This window comes from Callorhinus ursinus, unplaced genomic scaffold (genome assembly GCF_003265705.2).
Source record: "Callorhinus ursinus isolate GAN/ISIS: 27379988/994484 unplaced genomic scaffold, GSC_fseal_2.0 scaffold116, whole genome shotgun sequence".
Taxonomy (NCBI): Eukaryota; Metazoa; Chordata; class Mammalia; order Carnivora; family Otariidae; genus Callorhinus; species Callorhinus ursinus.
The window spans coordinates 67,296-87,358 of NW_027397178.1; the positions used below are offsets into that span (position 1 = coordinate 67,296).

Sequence of the window (20,063 nt, forward strand, 5' to 3'; positions counted from 1 at the left end):
CTTTTGAATGCTTTGCACTCTTATTTCACTTGCGTTTTACAGCATTTCATGATCAAGGAGCACAGGGGTGATTAAATAACTCTTCCAAGGCTACTTGGCTAGAAAATGGAGATGATGGGATTCAAAGCTATGCAGTCTGCTTAAGTCCTGATCCTGGTGGAATGGGAATCATATTCTTCATGAAATCATTTTTTTTTGATATTTTTGTCCAACTCAGATGGTCAATGATCTCATTACTATAAAAATGAGGCAACGCCATTTAGGATCTGAGAATGGAGGCTCCTGGCATTTTCATACCTAAGTGTTAGCTACCTTGTCTGGAAAATCTTCTCCAGCTTTAAAAGTAATTAGATGAGGACCTCAGGTTCTTCAAATCTTAACAGGAGTTGGAGAAAGTGGGGATATGTGTGCCATATCACGATAAAATAAGTTTCAGGATTGTTCTGGAGAAGACGTGTCCTCACCAGGATCATGTTCCTGTTGTCCCACAGGCGGGAAAGATAATGGCTCTGGGCGAGAACCAGAGCAGCGGTGCGACCGAGTTCATCTTGGCAGGTTTCCCGAATCTGAACAGCACAAAAACAGAACTGTTTTTTGTCTTCCTTCTTGTCTATCTGCTGATTCTAACAGGCAACATGTTGATTGTTGGGGTGGTAGGAGCTGATACTCGCCTGCAGACTCCCATGTATTTCTTTCTGGGTAACCTGTCCTGCCTAGAGATCTTGCTCACTTCCGTCATCATTCCCAAGATGCTGAGCAATTTCCTCTCAAGGCAACGCACAATTTCCTTTGCTGCCTGTATTATTCAGTTCTATTTCTACTTCTTTCTTGGGGCGTCTGAGTTCCTGCTGTTGGCTGTCATGTCTGTGGATCGCTACCTGGCCATCTGTCACCCTCTGCACTACCCCTTGCTCATGAATGGTGCTGTGTGCTCTCAGGTGGTCTTGGCCTGCTGGATGGGGGGACTTTTCCCTGTGCTTGGCCCCACAGTCGCTGTGGCCTTACTTCCTTTCTGTGAACAGGATGCTGTGGTACAGCACTTCTTCTGTGACAGTGGCCCACTGCTCCGCGTGGCGTGCACCGACACCAAGAAGTTGGAGGAAACTGACTTTGTACTGGCCTCTCTTGTCATTGTATCCTCACTAATGATTACTGCTGTGTCCTATGGCCACATAGTTCTGGCTGTCCTGCGCATCCCCTCTGTTTCAGGCCGTCAGAAGGTCTTCTCTACCTGTACCTCCCACTTGATTGTGGTGACTCTCTTTTATGGAAGTGCCATTTTTCTCTATGTGCGACCATCACAGAGTGGCTTTGTGGATACTAACTGGGCAGTGACCGTGGTGACAACATTTGTGACACCACTGCTGAATCCATTCATTTATGCCTTACGCAATGAGTGCGTCAAGGAAGCTTTGAAAGATATGTTTAGGAAGGTGGGAGCAGGCTTTTTGGGGGATCTTCTACCTGTTAAGAGTTTCAATAGGAAGACAGTGAAGTGAAAGTGAAGGGAGTGTAATAACCAGTCTTGAGTCCAAGTCTTCTCCGTTGTCTCTCTCTTTCCTATGGTCATCATGGACATCACCAAATGGCCAAATTTTGGAACCACGGAAGAACTTCAAAGTCATCAAGGCTGCCCTTCTCTTTCAAGCAAAATTCCTTGAATCTATATCATCTATAAATCCATATTATTATTGTTGATATATCATAATCAATACCATCATTACATCATAAGATCCTCCAATCTGTGAGATCTTAACCTAAGAGCCCATAGTCACCAAAGAGTCTAAGGATGGGCTTCAGAAACTTATTGCCTAACTAGAATTTAAATAAAATTTGAAGGTTAAAAAAAAAAATTTATAAGCCCCATTTGTATGTAAATTTTATGTGTTTGACCTTATATGCATTTGTCTGGGAAGAGGATTCACAGATTTTTTTTTTAAGATTTTATTTATTTATTTGACAGAAAGAGACACAGCAAGAGAGGGAACACAAGCAGGGGGAGTGGGAGAGGAAGTAGCAGGCTTCCCACCAAGCAGGGAGCCCCATTGTAGGGCTCAATCCCAGGACCCTGAGATCATGACCTGAGACAAAGGCAGACACTTAACAACTGAGCCACCCAAGTGCCCCGAAGATCCACGGTTTTAATCCAATTCTTTGAGAGATCTATTTGTGACCTTTGCCAAAAGTTAAAAACTGATTAAAGTTCTCAGTAGAGTCTTTCAGTTGTTTATGAAAATCAAGAATCTTAAGGAAAATTTCCTTATAATCTTAAAAATAAATAAAAATTTAAAAATGGATTATCTGTGTATTTTTATATACACTTTATGAAAAACATTGCATTTACTGTCAGGTGGAAATGAGGTAAAGCAAATTGAATAAGGGACTTATTCACTTCTCCACAATAATCCCAGGTGTCTTTGCAAAAGCAGATCCAAGAGAAAGTTCACAAATAAGAGCATTTAATGTGGTTTTCTAATTTGTACTGTATTACAAAGATGAATTAAAGACATCAATCATTTTTTCACTGGATTACGTCCCTTTCATTTGTCGACTTTTTACATTCTTTTATCTGTTGTGTTCAATTTTGTTTTGTTTTTAGTAAAATTGGAATTGGGACAAGGACCTTTAATATCAAAGAATTACGAATGCCAACTGTTATTGTACCAACCAGGAACCAGACTTTGTGGTACGTTTTATGTTCCTCACTGAATTTGAAAGGGAGTGAGGATTCCTATTTGTGGTGCCTTTGGACATCTTGGACAAAAATTCATTTATTTATTCATTCACTTTTTTCCCATTTATTTATTCATTTGTTCAGCAAAGGTCTGTGAAGCATCTTTGTTGGATACTCTGATATATGCTAAGATGAGCAAGAAATGGTTCCTCACCTCAAGCAGCCTTGATTTTAGAGAGGAAGACTGAGAGATAAATAATAATTCAAAGGAGTAGGGATGACAAGGGGGGTTACAAAACAACATTGGAAATCACATGAAAATTGATTTACCCTCTCTAGTATTTTCTTGTTAGAGAAGTTTTCAGAGGCTATCACCCATTAAATGGGGATCGATCCCATGTTAGAGTCTGTTTGTATACAGAGAGACAATGCTTATATATATACAAGTATGGAAAGCACGTCAACCTCAACATACTGCTGCAAAATTGGCAAGCTGAGTATTAGCATGCAAAAAGACGGCCATAAAGCTTCAGCAGGCACTGGAAATAGTAATGATCTCATCAAATTCTATTAATAATACACACACACACACACACACACACACACTAAATATTTCAATCCCCAAAGTATTTCTGAGTGAAAACTCAAGGAATGGAAGGAATGACCAGCGGTTTGAAAGGGAAAAAGAATTCTTCTGGGGTGACCTAGGAGTGCTGCCCAGAAAGTTAAAAACTCCCTACTTTCACAGAGCCTAAAAATCTGAAGCCAATCCCAGAGAGTGGCCAAGGAGAAGAATTCATATAACAGTTTATAGCGTTTTTGGAAAGAACCACCGCCATATTTTGGCAATAAAGCACATTAAACTATCTATTTTCAAAATTATTTATTTGTGGGAAATTACTTGGGACTCAATTCAATAAAAGTTTATCGAGTACCATGTTCTGAGAAAGAAGTTGGTAAGGAGAGATACATATGCATGGTCCCTGCTGCCAAGGAACTCACAGATTATACAGATATAGATGTTATAATATATAATAAAATTATATTAATTCTATTAATATATAATATATAGTTATATTAATATATAAAGTAAAGATTATATATGTGTATATATATATATGACTCTAGGTCAAAATATAATAAGACCATTGTAAAATTTAAAAGTGAGTCTGACAAAATGACATTTTTACTAACAGAGCATAAGAGCAAATATTAGGTAATTGAATGTGATTAGGAATGGAAATATCACAATAAAAATTGTACTAGGAAGCAATCTGCAATTTTCTTTTTTCTTTTTCCTTTCCTTTTTTTTTGCAATTTTATTTTTTCAATCTTATTTTACAAGTTCCTGTTCCATAAGGAATTGTTTACCCTTCATCTGAATGTCAGCAGCACTTCACACAACTGATCTCGGACTCTTATTTAAAATAGCTTTGTTCTTTGGTTCCCTGGGACTGCATTTGCCTGGTTTTCTCACCACATTTCCAGCCACTTTGTTTTGTTTTGCAGGTGTATCCTCTTCAATAAAGCTGTTAAATATTAGCTAATTGTAAAGTTATTCCTAGAATTCACAAATCAAGAGGAAGCTGAAAATAAGAATGCATTTCAAACACCTAGAACACAGCCTGGTCCATAGGATGTGCCCAGGAAATATTTGTTGAATGAATTAAAGACTCATGAGCAAATGATAGTCACTGCCCTGAGAGAGATGCTAAACTCAAGTAACCAGCAGTTTGAGTGTTAGTACTCATTCCCACATTAAGCTTATTCCAGTGACTATTCGAAGCTGAACCTCTCACATACAGCTAGAACACTTAGAGGGTTATTATCAGTGAAACAGCAGATGAGAAAAAAATTTCCCATGCAGCAATCAACACATTTGTCTGCTTCTAGGAAAAAGTCATCTTTGAGAATTCTTAACTGAAGTTCTGCCTTCATACACAAAATTTGTGTCATCTGGGGTCACCAGAGGGGAGGTGGGCTGGGGGGTGGGTGAAATAGGTGATGGGGATTAAGGAGGGCATTTGTGATGAGCACTGGGTGATGTATGGAATTGTTGAATCACTGTATTGTACATCTGAAACTAATATAACACTGTAGGTTAACTATATTAGAATTAAAATAAAAACAATAAAAAGTAAGTATTATGAAAAAACTTTACAAATATTTGTCTCACCTGGGAAACTGCAAGCTAATACATTAATATAAGCATTATTCTCAGTTAATAACACCCATGGGCAGAATGAATACAACATCTTCCCTACACTTTCTGCTTTAAATGCTGGTAAAGGCTGTCAACAGCCCCTGAGGAATCAAATCAGGGGTCAGAGCAAGTGACTGCCATGATGCTTTCTTTTGCAGTTCCTCCACTCACTGGATTCCATTCTCAACCTTTTACACACTGGTGATCACCAGAGCCTGTCCTTAAGTTCTTTCTCTGGGAATGCTCTTTCCTGTGCATTCTTCTCCAAGCCAACGTTAACTACCACCTTGTGGGTTGTTTTTTTTTAATTGTAGTTGACACACAATGTTCCATTAGTTTCAGGTGTACAACATAGTGATTCAATAAGTCTATACATTATGTTGTGCTCACCACAAGTGTAGCTCCCACCTGCCACCATGCATACAATTACTGTGGTTTTAATTCTTAAAATTCCTTTCTTTAGTTTGAATCTTTCTCCTGACCTGAGGACTTTATATCCAACTTCCTACTGTGCATCTCCCAGGAGCAAAGACATCCACGCATCAAAGCCCAGGCTAGATATATCACATTTCTGGCAGGATAGCTAACTGATAGGCAGGGCATCCTGGCAGGTTCTACCCTCTCTTTTCCCTCCTTCCAATCATCAATCACCAAACCCTTGATTCTTGCCTGACCACATAACCTTTCCAAGATAGGAACCTCGGAAAGGACAAATATGATCGTGTCAGAAATCCAGTCAAAGATTCCCCTTGTACAAGCAGTTTTGGAAGATAAGCAAACTTGAAGGCCTATCATTTGAGCAGTTCACAGGTTTGGGCTACTTCTACAAACCGGAAGCAACCACACTGTAAGGTTTCAGGTAGACACCTCACACTGCAGCCGGCTGGTTTTCCAGGTAAGCAATCAAAGAGCACTAAGGGGTCTGGTGGATTCTTGCTAGAAATGGCAAGGCGACTTGATATCACCACGTTATATTGAGTCTTGGAGAATACTCAACTGGGCTCTCTTTGCATGGAATGGATGTCTGCGCCTTTGGAGCGCAAGGGTCCCCAGGCTGCAACTTTGCATTATTCGGAAGAGTGCCGGGGCACTTGTGACTGTGGGCTAGACGGTGTCCGGAGCCAAGAGCGCAGCGGCGCTCCTCACCCGGCCGGGGCTCCCAGGCCGGGGCTAGATTCCGCACCGCGAATTGATCTCTGCCGTGGACCCCGGCCTCAGGAAGAGGATTCTGGCCCGGCATTGTGATCCTAACACACCTCCAGGTACCACTCTGTCCCGTGTGAAATGCCCTAGCGAGAAGTGCACTAGCTTTTCCCCCCGCGAAGTACCTGGGTAAGAATCGCCGGAGCAAGCTATTCCCGACAAAAGATCCTGTCAAAGCCAAACTGGGGCCCCCCGATATCATGAAGCCCTTGGCTCGCGGTAGCATCTTCGTTGTCCTTGTACTGGTCCACAGAAGGTCCAACTTGCCCGGAAGCTGATCTCGAAACAGGTCCAGGCTGGGACGGGCCTCAACCTAGGTGGATTTAGGCTTGGATGGTGTTGGCTTTATTTGGCTCTAAAGGGGAGGTGGAGAGAAAAACAAAAAAACAAAAACCAAAAATCAAAAAAACTGGGCTCGTCCGGGATTTGAACCCGGGACCTCTCGCACCCAAAGCGAGAATCATACCACTAGACCAACGAGCCGGCCCTGAGGGCTCGTTTTCCTCTTTTGGAATGTTCATTCATCCAATTAGCTGCATCATACTGTTTTTGATGCTGCTCATAAGCCCAGCGGTTTCCTCCAGACCTCGAGAACATCAATGTACGCATTCGGAAGAACCGTTCCAGAGGTAGGAATGTTCATGAAGAAGCTCAGGCTGAGCTGCGAGTCTGTCGGTGGACCCTCCCCAGGTGGGGTCTGGCTGCTTTACAGGGTTGGGACCAGAACCACCGCAGGCGTCCCGAGACGTAAGGATATAGGAACAATAAGAACCAGTGACGTCACGAAGAGGCAGAGGTTACCTCCAGGATGAGCGGAAGAACTCGACACGATGGCTCCCATGGAGGTCAAATCCTAGAAGCACTGCCTTAGTCCGCTCGGCTGTCTCTCTCTCAACCCTTGCATGTATGCTTTGCCTGTTTCCTTTCAGCCTTACATAATAAACTTTGTGCTTTAGGTCTAGATTTAAGGTACCCTTTATGGGCGGGCAGAAGATGACCTCGGGGAAGAGTTGCCGGCTTCCCATACCCTCCTTCAAAGAAGTCTGGACCTGCCGCTTCTCTATCACCCAGAAGGTGGCGAGTGGAAAGGGAAGGGAGGACGTTGTCCTTGCTCTGCAGGGCTTTCTGCTTGGGGAACGAAGTTCTTGGGCTCTGGCTTGTCTGCCTTGATCACATTGTCTACCCTGTGCCTAACACGTTCCTGGCACAGGGTGCAAACTCGGTAAATAGTTACTGAATCTCCTGAACCAGGCACCAGACTCCTGGGCGGGCTACCAGAGGAGAGAAAGGAGAAGAGGAGCGCTCCCTTTCTAATCTTCCCACGAGTGGCCACGTTCTATCTTTTATGGACTTCAGGCTGCGCATTTACAACCAGAGAAGAAGCTGCCTCTCGCACTCCAAGTTGTTAGCAGAGAGCGTTAAAGGACCGAGGAAAGGGTTCGCTCTCTTTTAGCCAGCGTCTGCTTCAGGAAACCTGGAGGGATCTCAGGCCCGGCGCCACTGTGGCCGAGCCTGATTCCGGGGAAAGGCTTGGGGAGCAGAGGAGGGAGGTCTGGATGCCTTCACGTCCTCACTGCTCCTGCGGCCAAATCAACCCCAAACGTTATCTATAAGAGCTGGAGCAGTTCGTTTTAGGAATCCGAGCAGATTGGAGACCGTGAGGCTGCTGCCATGTCTTCCATTCCTTCTCTTCTGTAAGGCACCCTCACCCTACCCCACTTGACCCCAGGCCTCCCTCCCCTCGACGCCCTGCTGTGGCCTGAGCTCAGGGACTTGTCAGGACTGAGGCTGACGAGCACCCAGTGCTCTTGGAGAAGCCTTACATCCTAGTTTAGGCCTAGTCAAGAACATGTTTCTTCCTCACTCGCTTGTTTGAAGGTACTTCCTTCAAAACAAATTCCTTTCAAGTTTGAATTTGAATCGTCTGTTAAACTTCAGATGTAACAAAGCCAGTTGGTTGGATTAAAAAAAAAAAAAATCCCTGTTTTTTTTTTTTTTAAACAAGGGATTCAACCGTAAAAACGGACCTTATGTCGGCTCCATAGCTCAGGGGTTAGAGCACTGGTCTTGTAAACCAGGGGTCGCGAGTTCAAATCTCGCTGGAGCCTTAAGTGGGTGGCTTGTTTTCCCACAACGTCATTCTCCGTTTTTGTCCACTTATTGAAACGGACTTGGAGAAAAAAAGCACTGTGTAATCTTTCTGGGAAAGTCGGATCCTGGAGATCCAGGACAGAAGATCAGAGAATCTGGGCTCCTGTGATCCCGAGGAAAAAGTGAGGTGTCTGTACCTTTCAGTAAGCGGGAGAGGAACCAGATTACTCAAGTCTCTGCTAGAAGACACAATGGGTTGGCAGGAGTCGACACCTCCGTATTTGCGGAACAGGGCAACGCAGGCCCATTGATAGCCATGACCCCGGCGGCGTGGAGTCCTGCGCACCTCCCAAGTGCAGCCAGCCGGGCGCCGGGTTTCTCCTGCGCCTCTGGAGCGACCGGTTCTCGGGTTAATCGGGCAGCGCAGGGCAGACGCTAGGCAGATGCGCCGCCATCGGGCTTCCGCTCTGCTTCCATGCTCACTTTCTCGGACTCAGAGACCGCGTCCGACGCCGCAGGCTATTCCCTGGGATTCGATTTGTTATAGGTAAGACTCTCCGGGGACTTGGTGGACTTCAATCTTAGTCTGAACCTCAAATACAAAGAGGCCAAACGTCTCACTAGCTGTTACTACATCCACAAAAATCTACACTAAGGGAGTGGTGTCGCACCCGTCGATAGCTCAGCTGGTAGAGCGGAGAGCTGTAGAGGGAAGCCGCTGCCGTCGTCCTTAAATCGCTGGTTCGGTTCCGGCGCGAAGGGCTGTGCGTCGTACCTTGACGGTGTCTCCTCAATTTCCGGAAAGTTTTATCCTCCCAACCGGATCACCTGAAACATTTACTATGATTCTATTTTCAGGCAACAAGAGAGCACTTTCCATCGGCCAAGAAACTTAACTTCACTTAATCGTCTTTGTGATGTGCTTCATGCAGTAGATGTGCTTCGGTTTACTCGGTTTACTGGGAAATGTGAACCAATGGCTTTCGTATTAGATTTGAATCTGTTACCTCCTAATCTTTGGGACCAGTTTACGTTGATTAAATATTGGGGTGACATCCCTCAACCTCTCCAGATACCTACACTTTTTCATAATTGCGAATAATGTATACTAGAGAAATCAGAGGTTAAGGAGAAACACATTAGAAAATCTGCCCTTGGAAAGGATAAATACACAATAGAGAATAAGCAATGCAAAAGCCTAAATATGCATATGGAGCTGTTCCTCCTTTACTAAGAAAGAAATACTAATTTAAACGAGAGGATATTGTTTCATCACCAAATTAGAAAATGTTGGTTAATATTTAATACTGACCAGGGTGTAGTGAGAATGACATTCTTGTAGAATGTCACTAGCTTCTGGAGGGCACTGAGCATTATAAATCAGGAACCTTAAAAGGACAGTGTTTGGTCAAGTATTCTGTTCTGCTTCTATAAGTTTATCATTTATACATGAAAAAAGGAGATATGGCAAAATATAGTTATTTGTGGGTGATTTGTATTCTTCATAGTTTTGGGTTTTTTTCCAAAATATATCACATGTATACATCACATTAATTAGGAAAAACAGTGCTTTAACTTTACAAAATGAAGTTTAAACATACTCTTTGCCACGGTGGAAGACATTTTGGCAGTTTCTTACAAAACTAAACACACTCTTATCATGCAATCCAGGAATCACGTTCCTAGGTAACTACCTCAATGAGTTGAAAGTATGTCCACACAAAAACCACAATAAACTGTAGTACATTGATACAAATGGAATATTTATTCAGCACTAGGAAGAAATGAGACATCAAACCAGGAAATGATATGGAGAAACTTTAAATGCATATTACTAAGTGCAAGAAGCCAATCTGAAAAGGCTACATACTGTATGATTCCAAATATATGACATTCTGGAAAATGCAAAATTATGGAGACAGTAAAAAGATCAGTGGTTGCCAATGGTTAAAGGGAGGGAGGGATGCATTGGCAGAGCACAATTTTTAGGGCAGTGAAACTATTCTGTATGATACTACAGTGTAATGGTGGATATATGTCATTATACAGTTGTCAAAGCCCATAGAGTGCCTAATACGAAGAGTAGATCCTAATGTAAACTATGGACTTGAATTGATAATGATATATAATTGTTGGTTCATTCACTGTAACAAATGTACCTCACTAGTGCAGGAGGTTGATGGGAAGGAGGCTGTGCGGTGGGTAGGGAGGAGAGAAGGTATGTAGGAACTCTGTATTTTCTTACTCAATTTTGCTGTAAACCTAAAACTGCTAGTCTTGGTCAGTTCCGCGGCTAAAACAAAAATATCATTGTAGCTTACACCAAAAATGTATTGCTCACAGTTCTGGAGACTGGGAAATCCAAGATCCGGGTGCCGACAGATTTGGTGTCTGCCAAAGCCCCACTTATTGGCTTGTAGACAGCTGCCTTGTCGCTGTATACTCACATGGCTAAGAGAGAAATCTCTCCATTTCTGAGAAAAATATGGTCTCTTTTGTGAAAACCTCGGGTGCCAAAGATTTTCTTGGTGAGAGGTGGGTGAAAAGGAAGGCAACATCAAAGAGGAGTCATCGAAGTGAAATGAAGGGGGCCTAGGAGAACACGGAAGAGGAGTTTGAATGAGGAAGGGGAAAATCATAAAAAGTGGTTCTGGAAAATGGACCTTGGTTCTTGCAGAGTCCTAGTTCCCTCCTCCATTTATTTCACTCATTGCTCTTGACACTCCTGGGAAATTCTCTACTTTCTCCAGGGGAGCTGCCTGCTCAAATCCAGGAGTAGGACTGTAAGTAACAGGGGCTGTAAATGGCTGAAAAGTGGCAGTGGAAGAGCCCTTCTAGGAGGACACCACCAAGCAGTCCCTGAGTGTATCCCCTCCTCTTTTGCACACTGAATCAAGCTCTTCAAGTGAGAGCTTGAAGCCTGGGAAGTATTGGCTTTCTCCTTCATTCATCATATTCAATTACAAAAGTAATGTAATTGAAATTAAAACCAAAATCAGGTCTGTGCAGGTTATTTCTCAGAGTATAGAGCTGCAGCTCCTAAATGAGTGTCAGCGGCGGGATGATGGGGGGCTGGGGGGGGGGGGCAATTTCTGGGAAGTCTTCCTGACCAGATGATGCCTAAGCCACCTCATGAGAATGAATCTGAGTGTGGATTTTAGAAGAGGAAGACCAAAAACGTTCCCGACTGAGGGACCCCAAAAGCAGTGCAAAAGCCTAGACAAGAGGAAGGTCCAGTGCAAATACTAAGCCTGGGAGGGCGTATCAGAAGAGCGGGGGGGATCTCAAGCAGTAAACCGAGGGGGTTTGACATGCATTAATAGAGAAATCAGTGTCCACTAGAAACTTTCCAATGGGGAAGAGGAACTTCAAATCGTTGTTGGTACATAGTCTTCTTCAACCTCCCTTCTAACAAAGAACAGTATTTGGGATTTGCAGGTAGATTAAAAGGCAGTAATGGCAGCGGTGGGATTCGAACCCACGCCTCCGAAGAGACTGGAGCCTAAATCCAGCGCCTTAGACCGCTCGGCCACACTACCACTTGCCGTAGAAAGATTTTTTTCCATCTCTAAGTTATTTACCCATCCCAGCGTGGGTGCTCAAAATTCGAATTTTTTTCTCCTTGGTTAGTAGGGTTCCCCGCAGCGTTTTCATTCATCCCTAGGGATCTGAGCAAACACAGGAAAGGAGGAATCATCGTATTCTCACACGCCTGGGAAGTGAGCCACAAGGTAGTCACCGAATATCAGTGTGAATGTCCTTGGAAGATTTCTACCTTTTCTTTAACCTAGGCAATAAGACGCAGGAGAAAAAAAAAAAATCCCGCGGGCGACTTATTACAGGTCATTAGAGAAGACTGAATAAGGAGCTCCTTGCTCTGGAGTCCTTGGTCCTGGCTGAGTCTTAGTGTGAATGAGGTCGGAGTTCAGATCCAGCAGGAGGCGCCCTTTCGCTCACAGATCTGGCCAGCCTGCCACAGCGTTCCAGGGGAACTCCTTGGTCCCCTCGTCCTGCAGGTTCAGTCAGAATGGAGAGACTGGGTCTAGTTGCGGCCTTCTTGGTCAGTAACCATCGCACTGCTGTAGTTCCCGAACCATTTCCCTTAGACAGGGACCAAAGTGACCCCCCCGCCCCCGCAAGGGATGTTGCATTCCAGGAGCGTCCCCAGCCCAGAAAGGGATGGGTTCCGGGCTTCCCTTGGGTCCAGACGCCACTAGCTCCATGCGATTTCTTTTGGAAGGAGCAGAGGGAAAGCTAGGAAAAAGTTTCATGAGTGATACCTGCGGTCTCCTGAACCCAAAGTGGGATCTCTACCTGTCCATGAACTCTACTCGGCTCAAAGTCCTGGATTCTCCCTTATCGATATTCTTTTTTTGCTGTTTCTGGTTGGCCATTTCTGGGTCTCTGGAACCAGAAATTCTCCCAGGAGTCTAGTTTCCAAACTCTTGAAGTTTCCAAACCCTTCAGGCCCCTCCTCCCCGTCTCCCGTCTCCTGCCTCTCCTTGCCTGAGGGCTCTCTGAGGTCTTTCCTCAAGTTCTGTTGGCCTGAGGGTCGGGGGCTGGGGGTGCGCGGAGAAAGAAAAAGTTGTTCTTCACTGGCTCTTCACGGGGCGAAGGTCCTGCTAGCTCCCGTCCTCGCTGCCACGGGAGGGGGCGACGAACAGAAAAGAAGTTCTAGAAAAGCTGCTTGGAAATAGGGCTCAGGGAGCATCTGGTGGCTGTAGACCGAGGCGCGGAAGTGGAGCCAGGATAAGGCCCAGCGAAGGACAGGGCCTGGACCGACCCGGGTCGGAGGCGGGGTCTTCTTGGGCGTCGCCTCAGCACCCCATCCCCGTCAGGCCCGCCGCCTGCTGGGCCAAACCCCCTGCACCTTGCCACCTCCACCCCTACCGCACCTGACCCCTCCTTGCAGACAACATATTAAGTGCCGCCTTTTTGCCTTCTGCTTTCCTCTCTCTAGTTCTAGTTCATGGGCACTCTGAGCAACCTGGGCAGATATGGGTGTCCACCCTTAGGCTCCAACGAAGTTCTTCTTTCCAGAAGCTTCCAGAGTCAGGAGCCAGGCGCAGGCTTGGAGGCTGTCAGCAAGGAAGGCCAGTGGGCACCATCCAGTCTATTGGAATGGTCAAAGGTGTGGCTTCTGCGCCCTACACTCTGGAGGCGGAGGGATTCAAATAACTGTAGACAGCCCTTTTGGCTGAAGGGTACGACTTCTAAGAAATTTCACTTTGTGTTTCAGAATCCACAGAAAAAAGCGAGTGTGAGCTAACTGCCTTCAGCAATATACAGAAGTCTTTGCCACTTTGGAAAGACCAATGTGGGAAGACTGGCGTTAATCTCAAGTTGGAGAGAACCTAGAAGTTATGTGTAACCACCGCAGTAAGATAAGGAAGCATCAGTCCGAAAGGGAGAAAAAAACCTGGGGCTTTTTATTACTTGAAAGAAGTGGGGAGGAAATGGGAAGGGAGAGAACAAATATTTAAAATATCGGTGGAGGGGGCCTGGCTGGCCTAGTGGGTGCAGCATGAGACCCTTGATCTCAGGGTGGTGAGTTCAAGTCCCAGGCTGGGCATGGAACCTACTTAAACTAATAATAAAAAAAATTTTTTAATTAAAATATCAGTTGAGCTATTATGCCTCCTACTCAGCCAGATGTGAAACTCAGAGTCTATGGATAGGTCTTGGGAAGGTTTTATTGACACTTTTGATGAGATCTCCAGTTGTGATTGCACAGGCATACTTGTGTCTGTGTATGTTAGGGCACATGCACATTTGAATAAACCACGGTGACTATGTTTTAACCCAAAACAACAACAACAGAGATTCTCATAAGATGGAAGTCACCTTCTTGATAGGGCCATAAAAAGAACCAGTCAACAGGAAAGAACCTGGTCATTACAGCAGAGCTCCCTTTGATCCTGGGACACTGCATGTTTGGCATCCCAACGGACAAGTCTGAAAGCACTTTCTGATCAGGAGAGAAAGTACTGCACTCTCCTGTACCTGACTAAAGTTCCTTTACTACCCAGTGTTCATGGCTTCCCCTCCCCGATTCAATCACTGCATAGTGCTTGAGGACTCGTGCTTATCTTGAACTCACTGGATCCTTCAGTGGAGGCAGGAGCCTTGGTCTGTTCCCCTCAAGAAATGGATCCTATGTTGGACTGCTACAGTTCAAATAAGAAATGCTCAGAGACTCACAAGCCAGGTGTCTCAGCTTTCCCAGTGGGGTACCAACTTTGCCACCCACTTTATTGTCCTGTATCTGAAGCAAGTAGATAAGCACCCTTTTGGAAAGATGCCTGATACAGATAAATGCGATGTTTGTCTGGCACATGGTTATCCCTTCCCTCTTCAGCATAGAATGTTAGTATTCTAGGCCCTAGCATTCTGCAATACTGCTGGAGAGTTTAACCTTGAATTTTCTGCTATCTTTACCTTGCCAATAGTCCAGCTGATGAAAATTTATATACAAGCAGGAAATTCAAGACCCTGATACTCATAGTGTGGTCCACAGGCACCAGCAGCATCAACATCTCCTGGTAACTTATTAGAAATGCAGGACCTCAGGCCTCTTGAATTGGAGTCTTAACTAGTTCATCAAAGGTTAGAGAATTTTGAGAAGTACTTTATGTTCCAATCTGTGTGTCAAATGCTGTATGCTCAGTTTTAGGGCATTTGAAAATTCCCACCAGAATCCTTCTGGATCAGTAGAAGACTTGCATTACACTGCAATGTAAAGTTCTTTCCCTAGCTCCAATAGAGAGCCATCCAGGTATTGGCCTGTGGCCCCCTTTTGCATGTGCTGTAAATATCTTGCTAAAATTAAATACTAGGGGCACCTGGGTGGCTCAGTCGTTAAGTGTCTGCCTTCAGCTCAGATCATGATCCCAGAGTCCTAGGATCGAGCCCCACGTGGGGCTCCCTGCTCAGCGAGAGGCCTGCCTCTCTCTCCACTCCCCCCTGCTTGTGTTCCCTCTCTGCTTCTCCCTCTCCCACTCCCCCTGCTTGTGTTCCCTCTCTCTCTGTCAAATAAATAAATAAAAATCTTTAAATAAAATACATTAAATTAAATACTAGCAAATAATATGTTCCTTTCAATGAATGTAGCAGATAGTCCTTTCGGCATTTATTGAGACCTTACTTAAATATTTAGTTCCTTTATGGTCTCACATGTTAATTACATCATTCATTACAGTAATGCAAAGTACTGTGATATGTTTATACTTGCAAGTTTTCTAAAGTAAATGTTCAAAGGAAAAGGAGAGGAGGGTAATCACTTCCCTCATTTTCAACAGGAAGAATCAAGCCTCTTATTTTTAATTTGTATTTTTCCCTTACAATGTTCATCAGCTCAGGAAACCAGCCTATTATCTTTAAGTCAGACCTATAGGAACTCAGACCACTATCTCTAGTAACAATCCAGGAAGCCAAGCAATAATCCTGTAATAATCAGTCCCAAGCGGCCAAGATTTGATTAGTAACTGACAGCTTTCCTAACACTTTCCTTGCTTCCAACTTAGGACCAACCGGGGAAAGCCAAATATGCACCCCTAACCGATCACAAAGGACACCTTGCTTCTAGACAGACTGTCTACAGCTTCCCCATGCCAACAGCCTACAATCAAGGCACACCTGAAGCCTTCCTTTTTTTCCACTGTAAAGCTTTCTCACTTTTCCGTCTGCCTTTGAGTCTCTGCCAAAACTCAAGTGACTACAGCTGACTTCCCTGGGATAGCAAGCTCTGAACAAATAGCCTTTGCTTGACATTTCGTTGGTCTTCATTTATTTCCACTCTAGAGTTTAAATTTTGCCAAATAAAAAGTTGAGGGAAAATGGAAGAAATACAGACAAATAAAGAAAAAACTAATTAAAAACAATCCTAAGATCACTAGTAGGGGTCAAGTTAGAAGTCAAGAACTTCTAACTGGCCAGAGCACTCTGAAACTTGCCTTTTGGATGTTGTTCTCTGGAACAGGCTAGTGGAATGTACTCTTGGAACCTCCTGAGTCAGGCCAACCCTAGTGAGCTGAGGGCAGCTGCATGGCTGGAAGAATGAGAAAGATTGATGTAAGGTCCTGAGACAAACTTCAGGGGTAGGAAATAGACCTTCTGTAGATAGGGTCTATTGCGCAAAAGTTTATTTATCCTGTGAGAAGAGTGAGGACCTGCCCCTGAAGATGATCTCTGTGAAGGAGAGACAAAACAAAACAAAACAAAAACCACATCATGCCCATGGGTATTGCCCTGGCTTCTCCTCCTGGAATGCTCCTTTGAGCATTTTAAATTCCTTTTAGATGTGTGACGAGCAGTCTATGGTTATATGGAAGAAATCAGTCCATACGGGGAAGAGAAGTGAGCTTGCTGAGTTGTGGCAGGATGAGAATAAGGAAACAGAGTCTAGGAAAGGGTAAGAGGAGCCAAGAACGCAACAGGAGAATAAGAGAGGAGGGGAAACAGCGAGCAGGGAGGGGAGGAGAAAGCTGCTGGGGGGGGGACAGTTTTGATGCGTTAGCAATTTTGTGTAAGGCCAGTGTCTCTGAATAAAAGGACAATAATAAAGATGGTAATAACAGTGATGAGAGTAATGAGCCCTCATTTCCAAAACAAGGATCCTTCTTCTCTGCAAGGTTAAATAACTGACCCAGGTGTTTTCTAACCACTACACTACACACTCAGTGTCTACACACACCAACACAACACTCCACCTATGAGTCAACATTTGTTTTGGTTTGATTTTCCTGCCCCAGAGAAAAAGTCAAGCGCCCTGCCAGTTCCTTAAGAATTATGACACCTGTCTTTAGGTCCAAAGGGATGACCATGCTGATTACCTTGGAACTTTCCAGTAGTAAAATGCTTTGTGTAGGCAAATGGGTTACAGCAACCGATTCTGGATTCTCCAGAGCCGAGCAGTCAGTTCAAAGCCCTTTTTTTTTTTTTTTTTTTTTAAGATTTTATTTATTTGTCGGGGGCGGGGGGGTGGGAGCAAAGCCTTGCAGTTCTCTTGCAGATGAGGATATTGTTGGGTAGAGAAAGACTGAGGTTTGAGCCCCATGGGAGCATTGGGAGGAACAGCCCTTGTCAGGCCACAGAAGATCCTATCACCATCTTGGCCCTGAACAGTTGGATATGTTCATCTTATCTTAGGGCAACATTGTGAGGCCTCTCCATGACTCATCCCTGAACCAAGAATCCCTGCCATAAATGCCTGACTTTGCCTATCTAGAGATTTCTCTTCCTTAAAAATTTCTAAGTTCGGCAGCATCATGTTTAATATTGACAGTGAAAATTAAAGGACACAGTGGTTGCCAGGTGAACTGCATGCAGTATCTCTCCCTATCGGATGGGGGCCCCCACATGTGGGGTGATGATGATATGGTGGAAGTCAATGGTGCCTGAGATGAGAGAATTCACTTGAAGCAGGACAAAGGAGATAGAAGTTTCTCGAATACACCTTAAGACAGCTGCAGGTAGGAGAGCAAAGGACACAGACAGCAAGGGGGGAGTAGTGGGCAGCTGTATTTAAAGGGGGAAGGTGAGGAGGTATGCGGAATGTATGGACTTTCCCCTTTTTTGATAACTGTGCCTGGTTGTAAGTAGCCCTTTGGTCAGTGAGGGCTTATGGGTATTCTGATGTGGGTCACCTCACGGGCTTGTCTGTATTCAGCCAGGGGTTATCAGGGACCCTTCTACCTCGATCAAGTTTCCGTTGCTCAAGCCTGCTGCCCGAAAGCAGCCTCTGCACTGTGGAGACCCAGGGCCCTGGGGCCTCAACCCAGCCAGAACCAAAGAAGCTGTGGAAGGTTCTTGGTCTTGTTATGGGAAATAATTCAAGGACAAACACGCAACACAGCAGGCGAGAGGGCAGCACAAGCAAGAAAGTTTATTCAGGCAAAACACGCGCTCGAAATACGTGCTCAGGCGAGCTCAAGAGTGACATCAAGAAGTGCACTGCGTCCCCGGGGTTTGGGTTTCTGTGTTCTGCCTGCAGTTGTAAACCAGGGGGAGGAATATTCATTAGTTGGCGTGAGGAGCAGGGTTTCCCACTTTTTCTTTCTAACTGGCTTAGGGGTTTCCTGTCTTGGCCTCCACCATCTTGGGCCCCAGAGGTTTGGTGGCCCCCCTGCAGGGACAGGCCTCTGACTGACAGCTGGCCATGATTTCATCTTTGCCGACCTCCCAGGCATTCTGTTAGAACCTAACTAACCGCCTACTCGAACACAATGAATCACAGGCTTACAGATTTCTGATAAACTTTAAGATCGTGGACAAATGAAAACGTTAAAAAATAGTGGGTACAAGAGCAGGTGGGCAGAGAGTCTAAATCTTACTAAACAGAATTGGTTCACTCCTTGGGGTTGCATGAAGGAGCGCTTTTTTCCCCAGTGTTCTCATCTATGATTGTATTTGCAGTAAGAAAAAAGTACAAGATCTTTCTTAATCAATTTTTAGTTCCTGTTTACTAGTTATATAAACAAGGTTTTCAAAACGTGAAAATCCTTTTTTAAAAACTATATTATTTTCATATCAAAGATGTATATAAATCTGTATATGTCTTTAAAGAAGGATTAAACTCTTTCTCCCCATTACCCTTTTTCCCTACTTGATCCTACCCCTCAACCTTTGTGAGGGAGGCATTAATTCCAAAATACAAAGTTCAGGTTTGGGGCTCTGGATTCAGAAAGGACAAAACCGTGGTAAATCTCTTTTCACCTTCCCCAGATTTTACCACAATAGCAAGTGAACGGAGTGTGTAATCTGTCCATCAGACACCCTCTCTATGCGCCTCTTATTTCTCAGGTGGGTCTCCCGTGTGCCCAAACGTCTGGAATTCCTGTATCTGCATCCTTTCTGGGCACCAGAGGCACAGGAGGCAATGTCCCAGGAGAGCATCAAGATGAGAGACGACAAGACAGCCTGGTAGTGGCTGTACTCAAAACGGAGTCTTTTAGAAGCGTTGACAGAACATGAAGAAAATCTAATTTTGTGGGAGAATATCTTGGATTTTTGCTCGGGTCAAACAAGTTCTATTTAATGCTTCCCAGATGCTGGCTTTACTATATGCTTGTATAAGATCAGAGGTAGAGAAGTATTGGGAAGGAAAAGGCTCCATAGCTCAGGGGTTAGAGCACTGGTCTTGTAAACCAGGGGTCGCGAGTTCAAATCTCGCTGGGGCCTGTGGTCCTTTTTTCTCCGAATCTCGTTCCAGACGCCGGCAGGACGGTCAGAGGGAGGGTTCCAAGGCCACAGACCATCCCAGGTCTTCCGCAGCGCCTGCGGAAACGTTCAGGCAGTGCCCGATCTACTTCCCCTGCTGTTCTCGGGTTCTGGGTCCACCATGGCAGCTGATAAAGGATTTCTGTAGCGTGAGGCTTAGGCTTTCTGGGTAAACAAGCACGCATTCCTTCCGACAGAAGGCACTCGAATACAGTTTTTCTGGAAACGCCTAGCGACGGGAACGAGCCTTGAGGCAGAGTTAAAAATCGCTTGTAGGATGGCTCGTTGGTCTAGGGGTATGATTCTCGCTTAGGGTGCGAGAGGTCCCGGGTTCAAATCCCGGACGAGCCCACGTTTTTGCCTCGATTCACTTGTTCACAGTATTTCCATCATTGCATTTTGTTCTCTCTACTCTGCTTTAGAAAGTTGCAACGGAAGGCTTCCTGACTGTTGTGAAATAGCAAAGTAGACACAGCCGCGAGCTGGCCTTTGATTTCTGCCTGACCAAGTGCTTCCTCACTCTCCTGGGCCGACGGGCGGGCGGGTCGGAGGGCGGATCATTCTACCGCCTCTGAGTGCCTCCGTCGCGAAATGGGAATGGTAGCGCTTTGCCGTCCCCTGCCTGACTCCAGGGATCTCGGTCAGTCACATAAAATAGTGTATGGGAAATTTCTT

General features: G+C 44.9%; 1 protein-coding gene and 5 non-coding genes across 6 annotated transcripts; 4 read left to right on the plus strand and 2 right to left on the minus strand.

Moving 5' to 3' along the window:
• Positions 1 to 503: 503 nt before the first annotated feature.
• Positions 504 to 1,499, plus strand: OR6S1 (olfactory receptor family 6 subfamily S member 1). Its single transcript, XM_025883720.1, has one exon. The coding sequence runs from the start codon at positions 504 to 506 to the stop codon at positions 1,497 to 1,499; it is 996 nt and encodes a 331-aa protein (XP_025739505.1).
• Positions 1,500 to 6,491: 4,992 nt separating this feature from the next.
• On the minus strand, positions 6,492 to 6,563 carry TRNAP-UGG (transfer RNA proline (anticodon UGG)). The gene has a single exon. It is a non-coding gene; the product is annotated as a tRNA-Pro (tRNA).
• Positions 6,564 to 8,115: 1,552 nt separating this feature from the next.
• TRNAT-UGU (transfer RNA threonine (anticodon UGU)) lies at positions 8,116 to 8,188 on the plus strand. Its single transcript has one exon. It is a non-coding gene; the product is annotated as a tRNA-Thr (tRNA).
• A 3,440-nt stretch (positions 8,189 to 11,628) lies between these two features.
• On the minus strand, positions 11,629 to 11,710 carry TRNAL-UAG (transfer RNA leucine (anticodon UAG)). Its single transcript has one exon. It is a non-coding gene; the product is annotated as a tRNA-Leu (tRNA).
• A 7,566-nt stretch (positions 11,711 to 19,276) lies between these two features.
• Positions 19,277 to 19,349, plus strand: TRNAT-UGU (transfer RNA threonine (anticodon UGU)). The gene has a single exon. It is a non-coding gene; the product is annotated as a tRNA-Thr (tRNA).
• Positions 19,350 to 19,667: 318 nt separating this feature from the next.
• On the plus strand, positions 19,668 to 19,739 carry TRNAP-AGG (transfer RNA proline (anticodon AGG)). Its single transcript has one exon. It is a non-coding gene; the product is annotated as a tRNA-Pro (tRNA).
• The last annotated feature ends 324 nt before the right edge of the window (positions 19,740 to 20,063 follow it).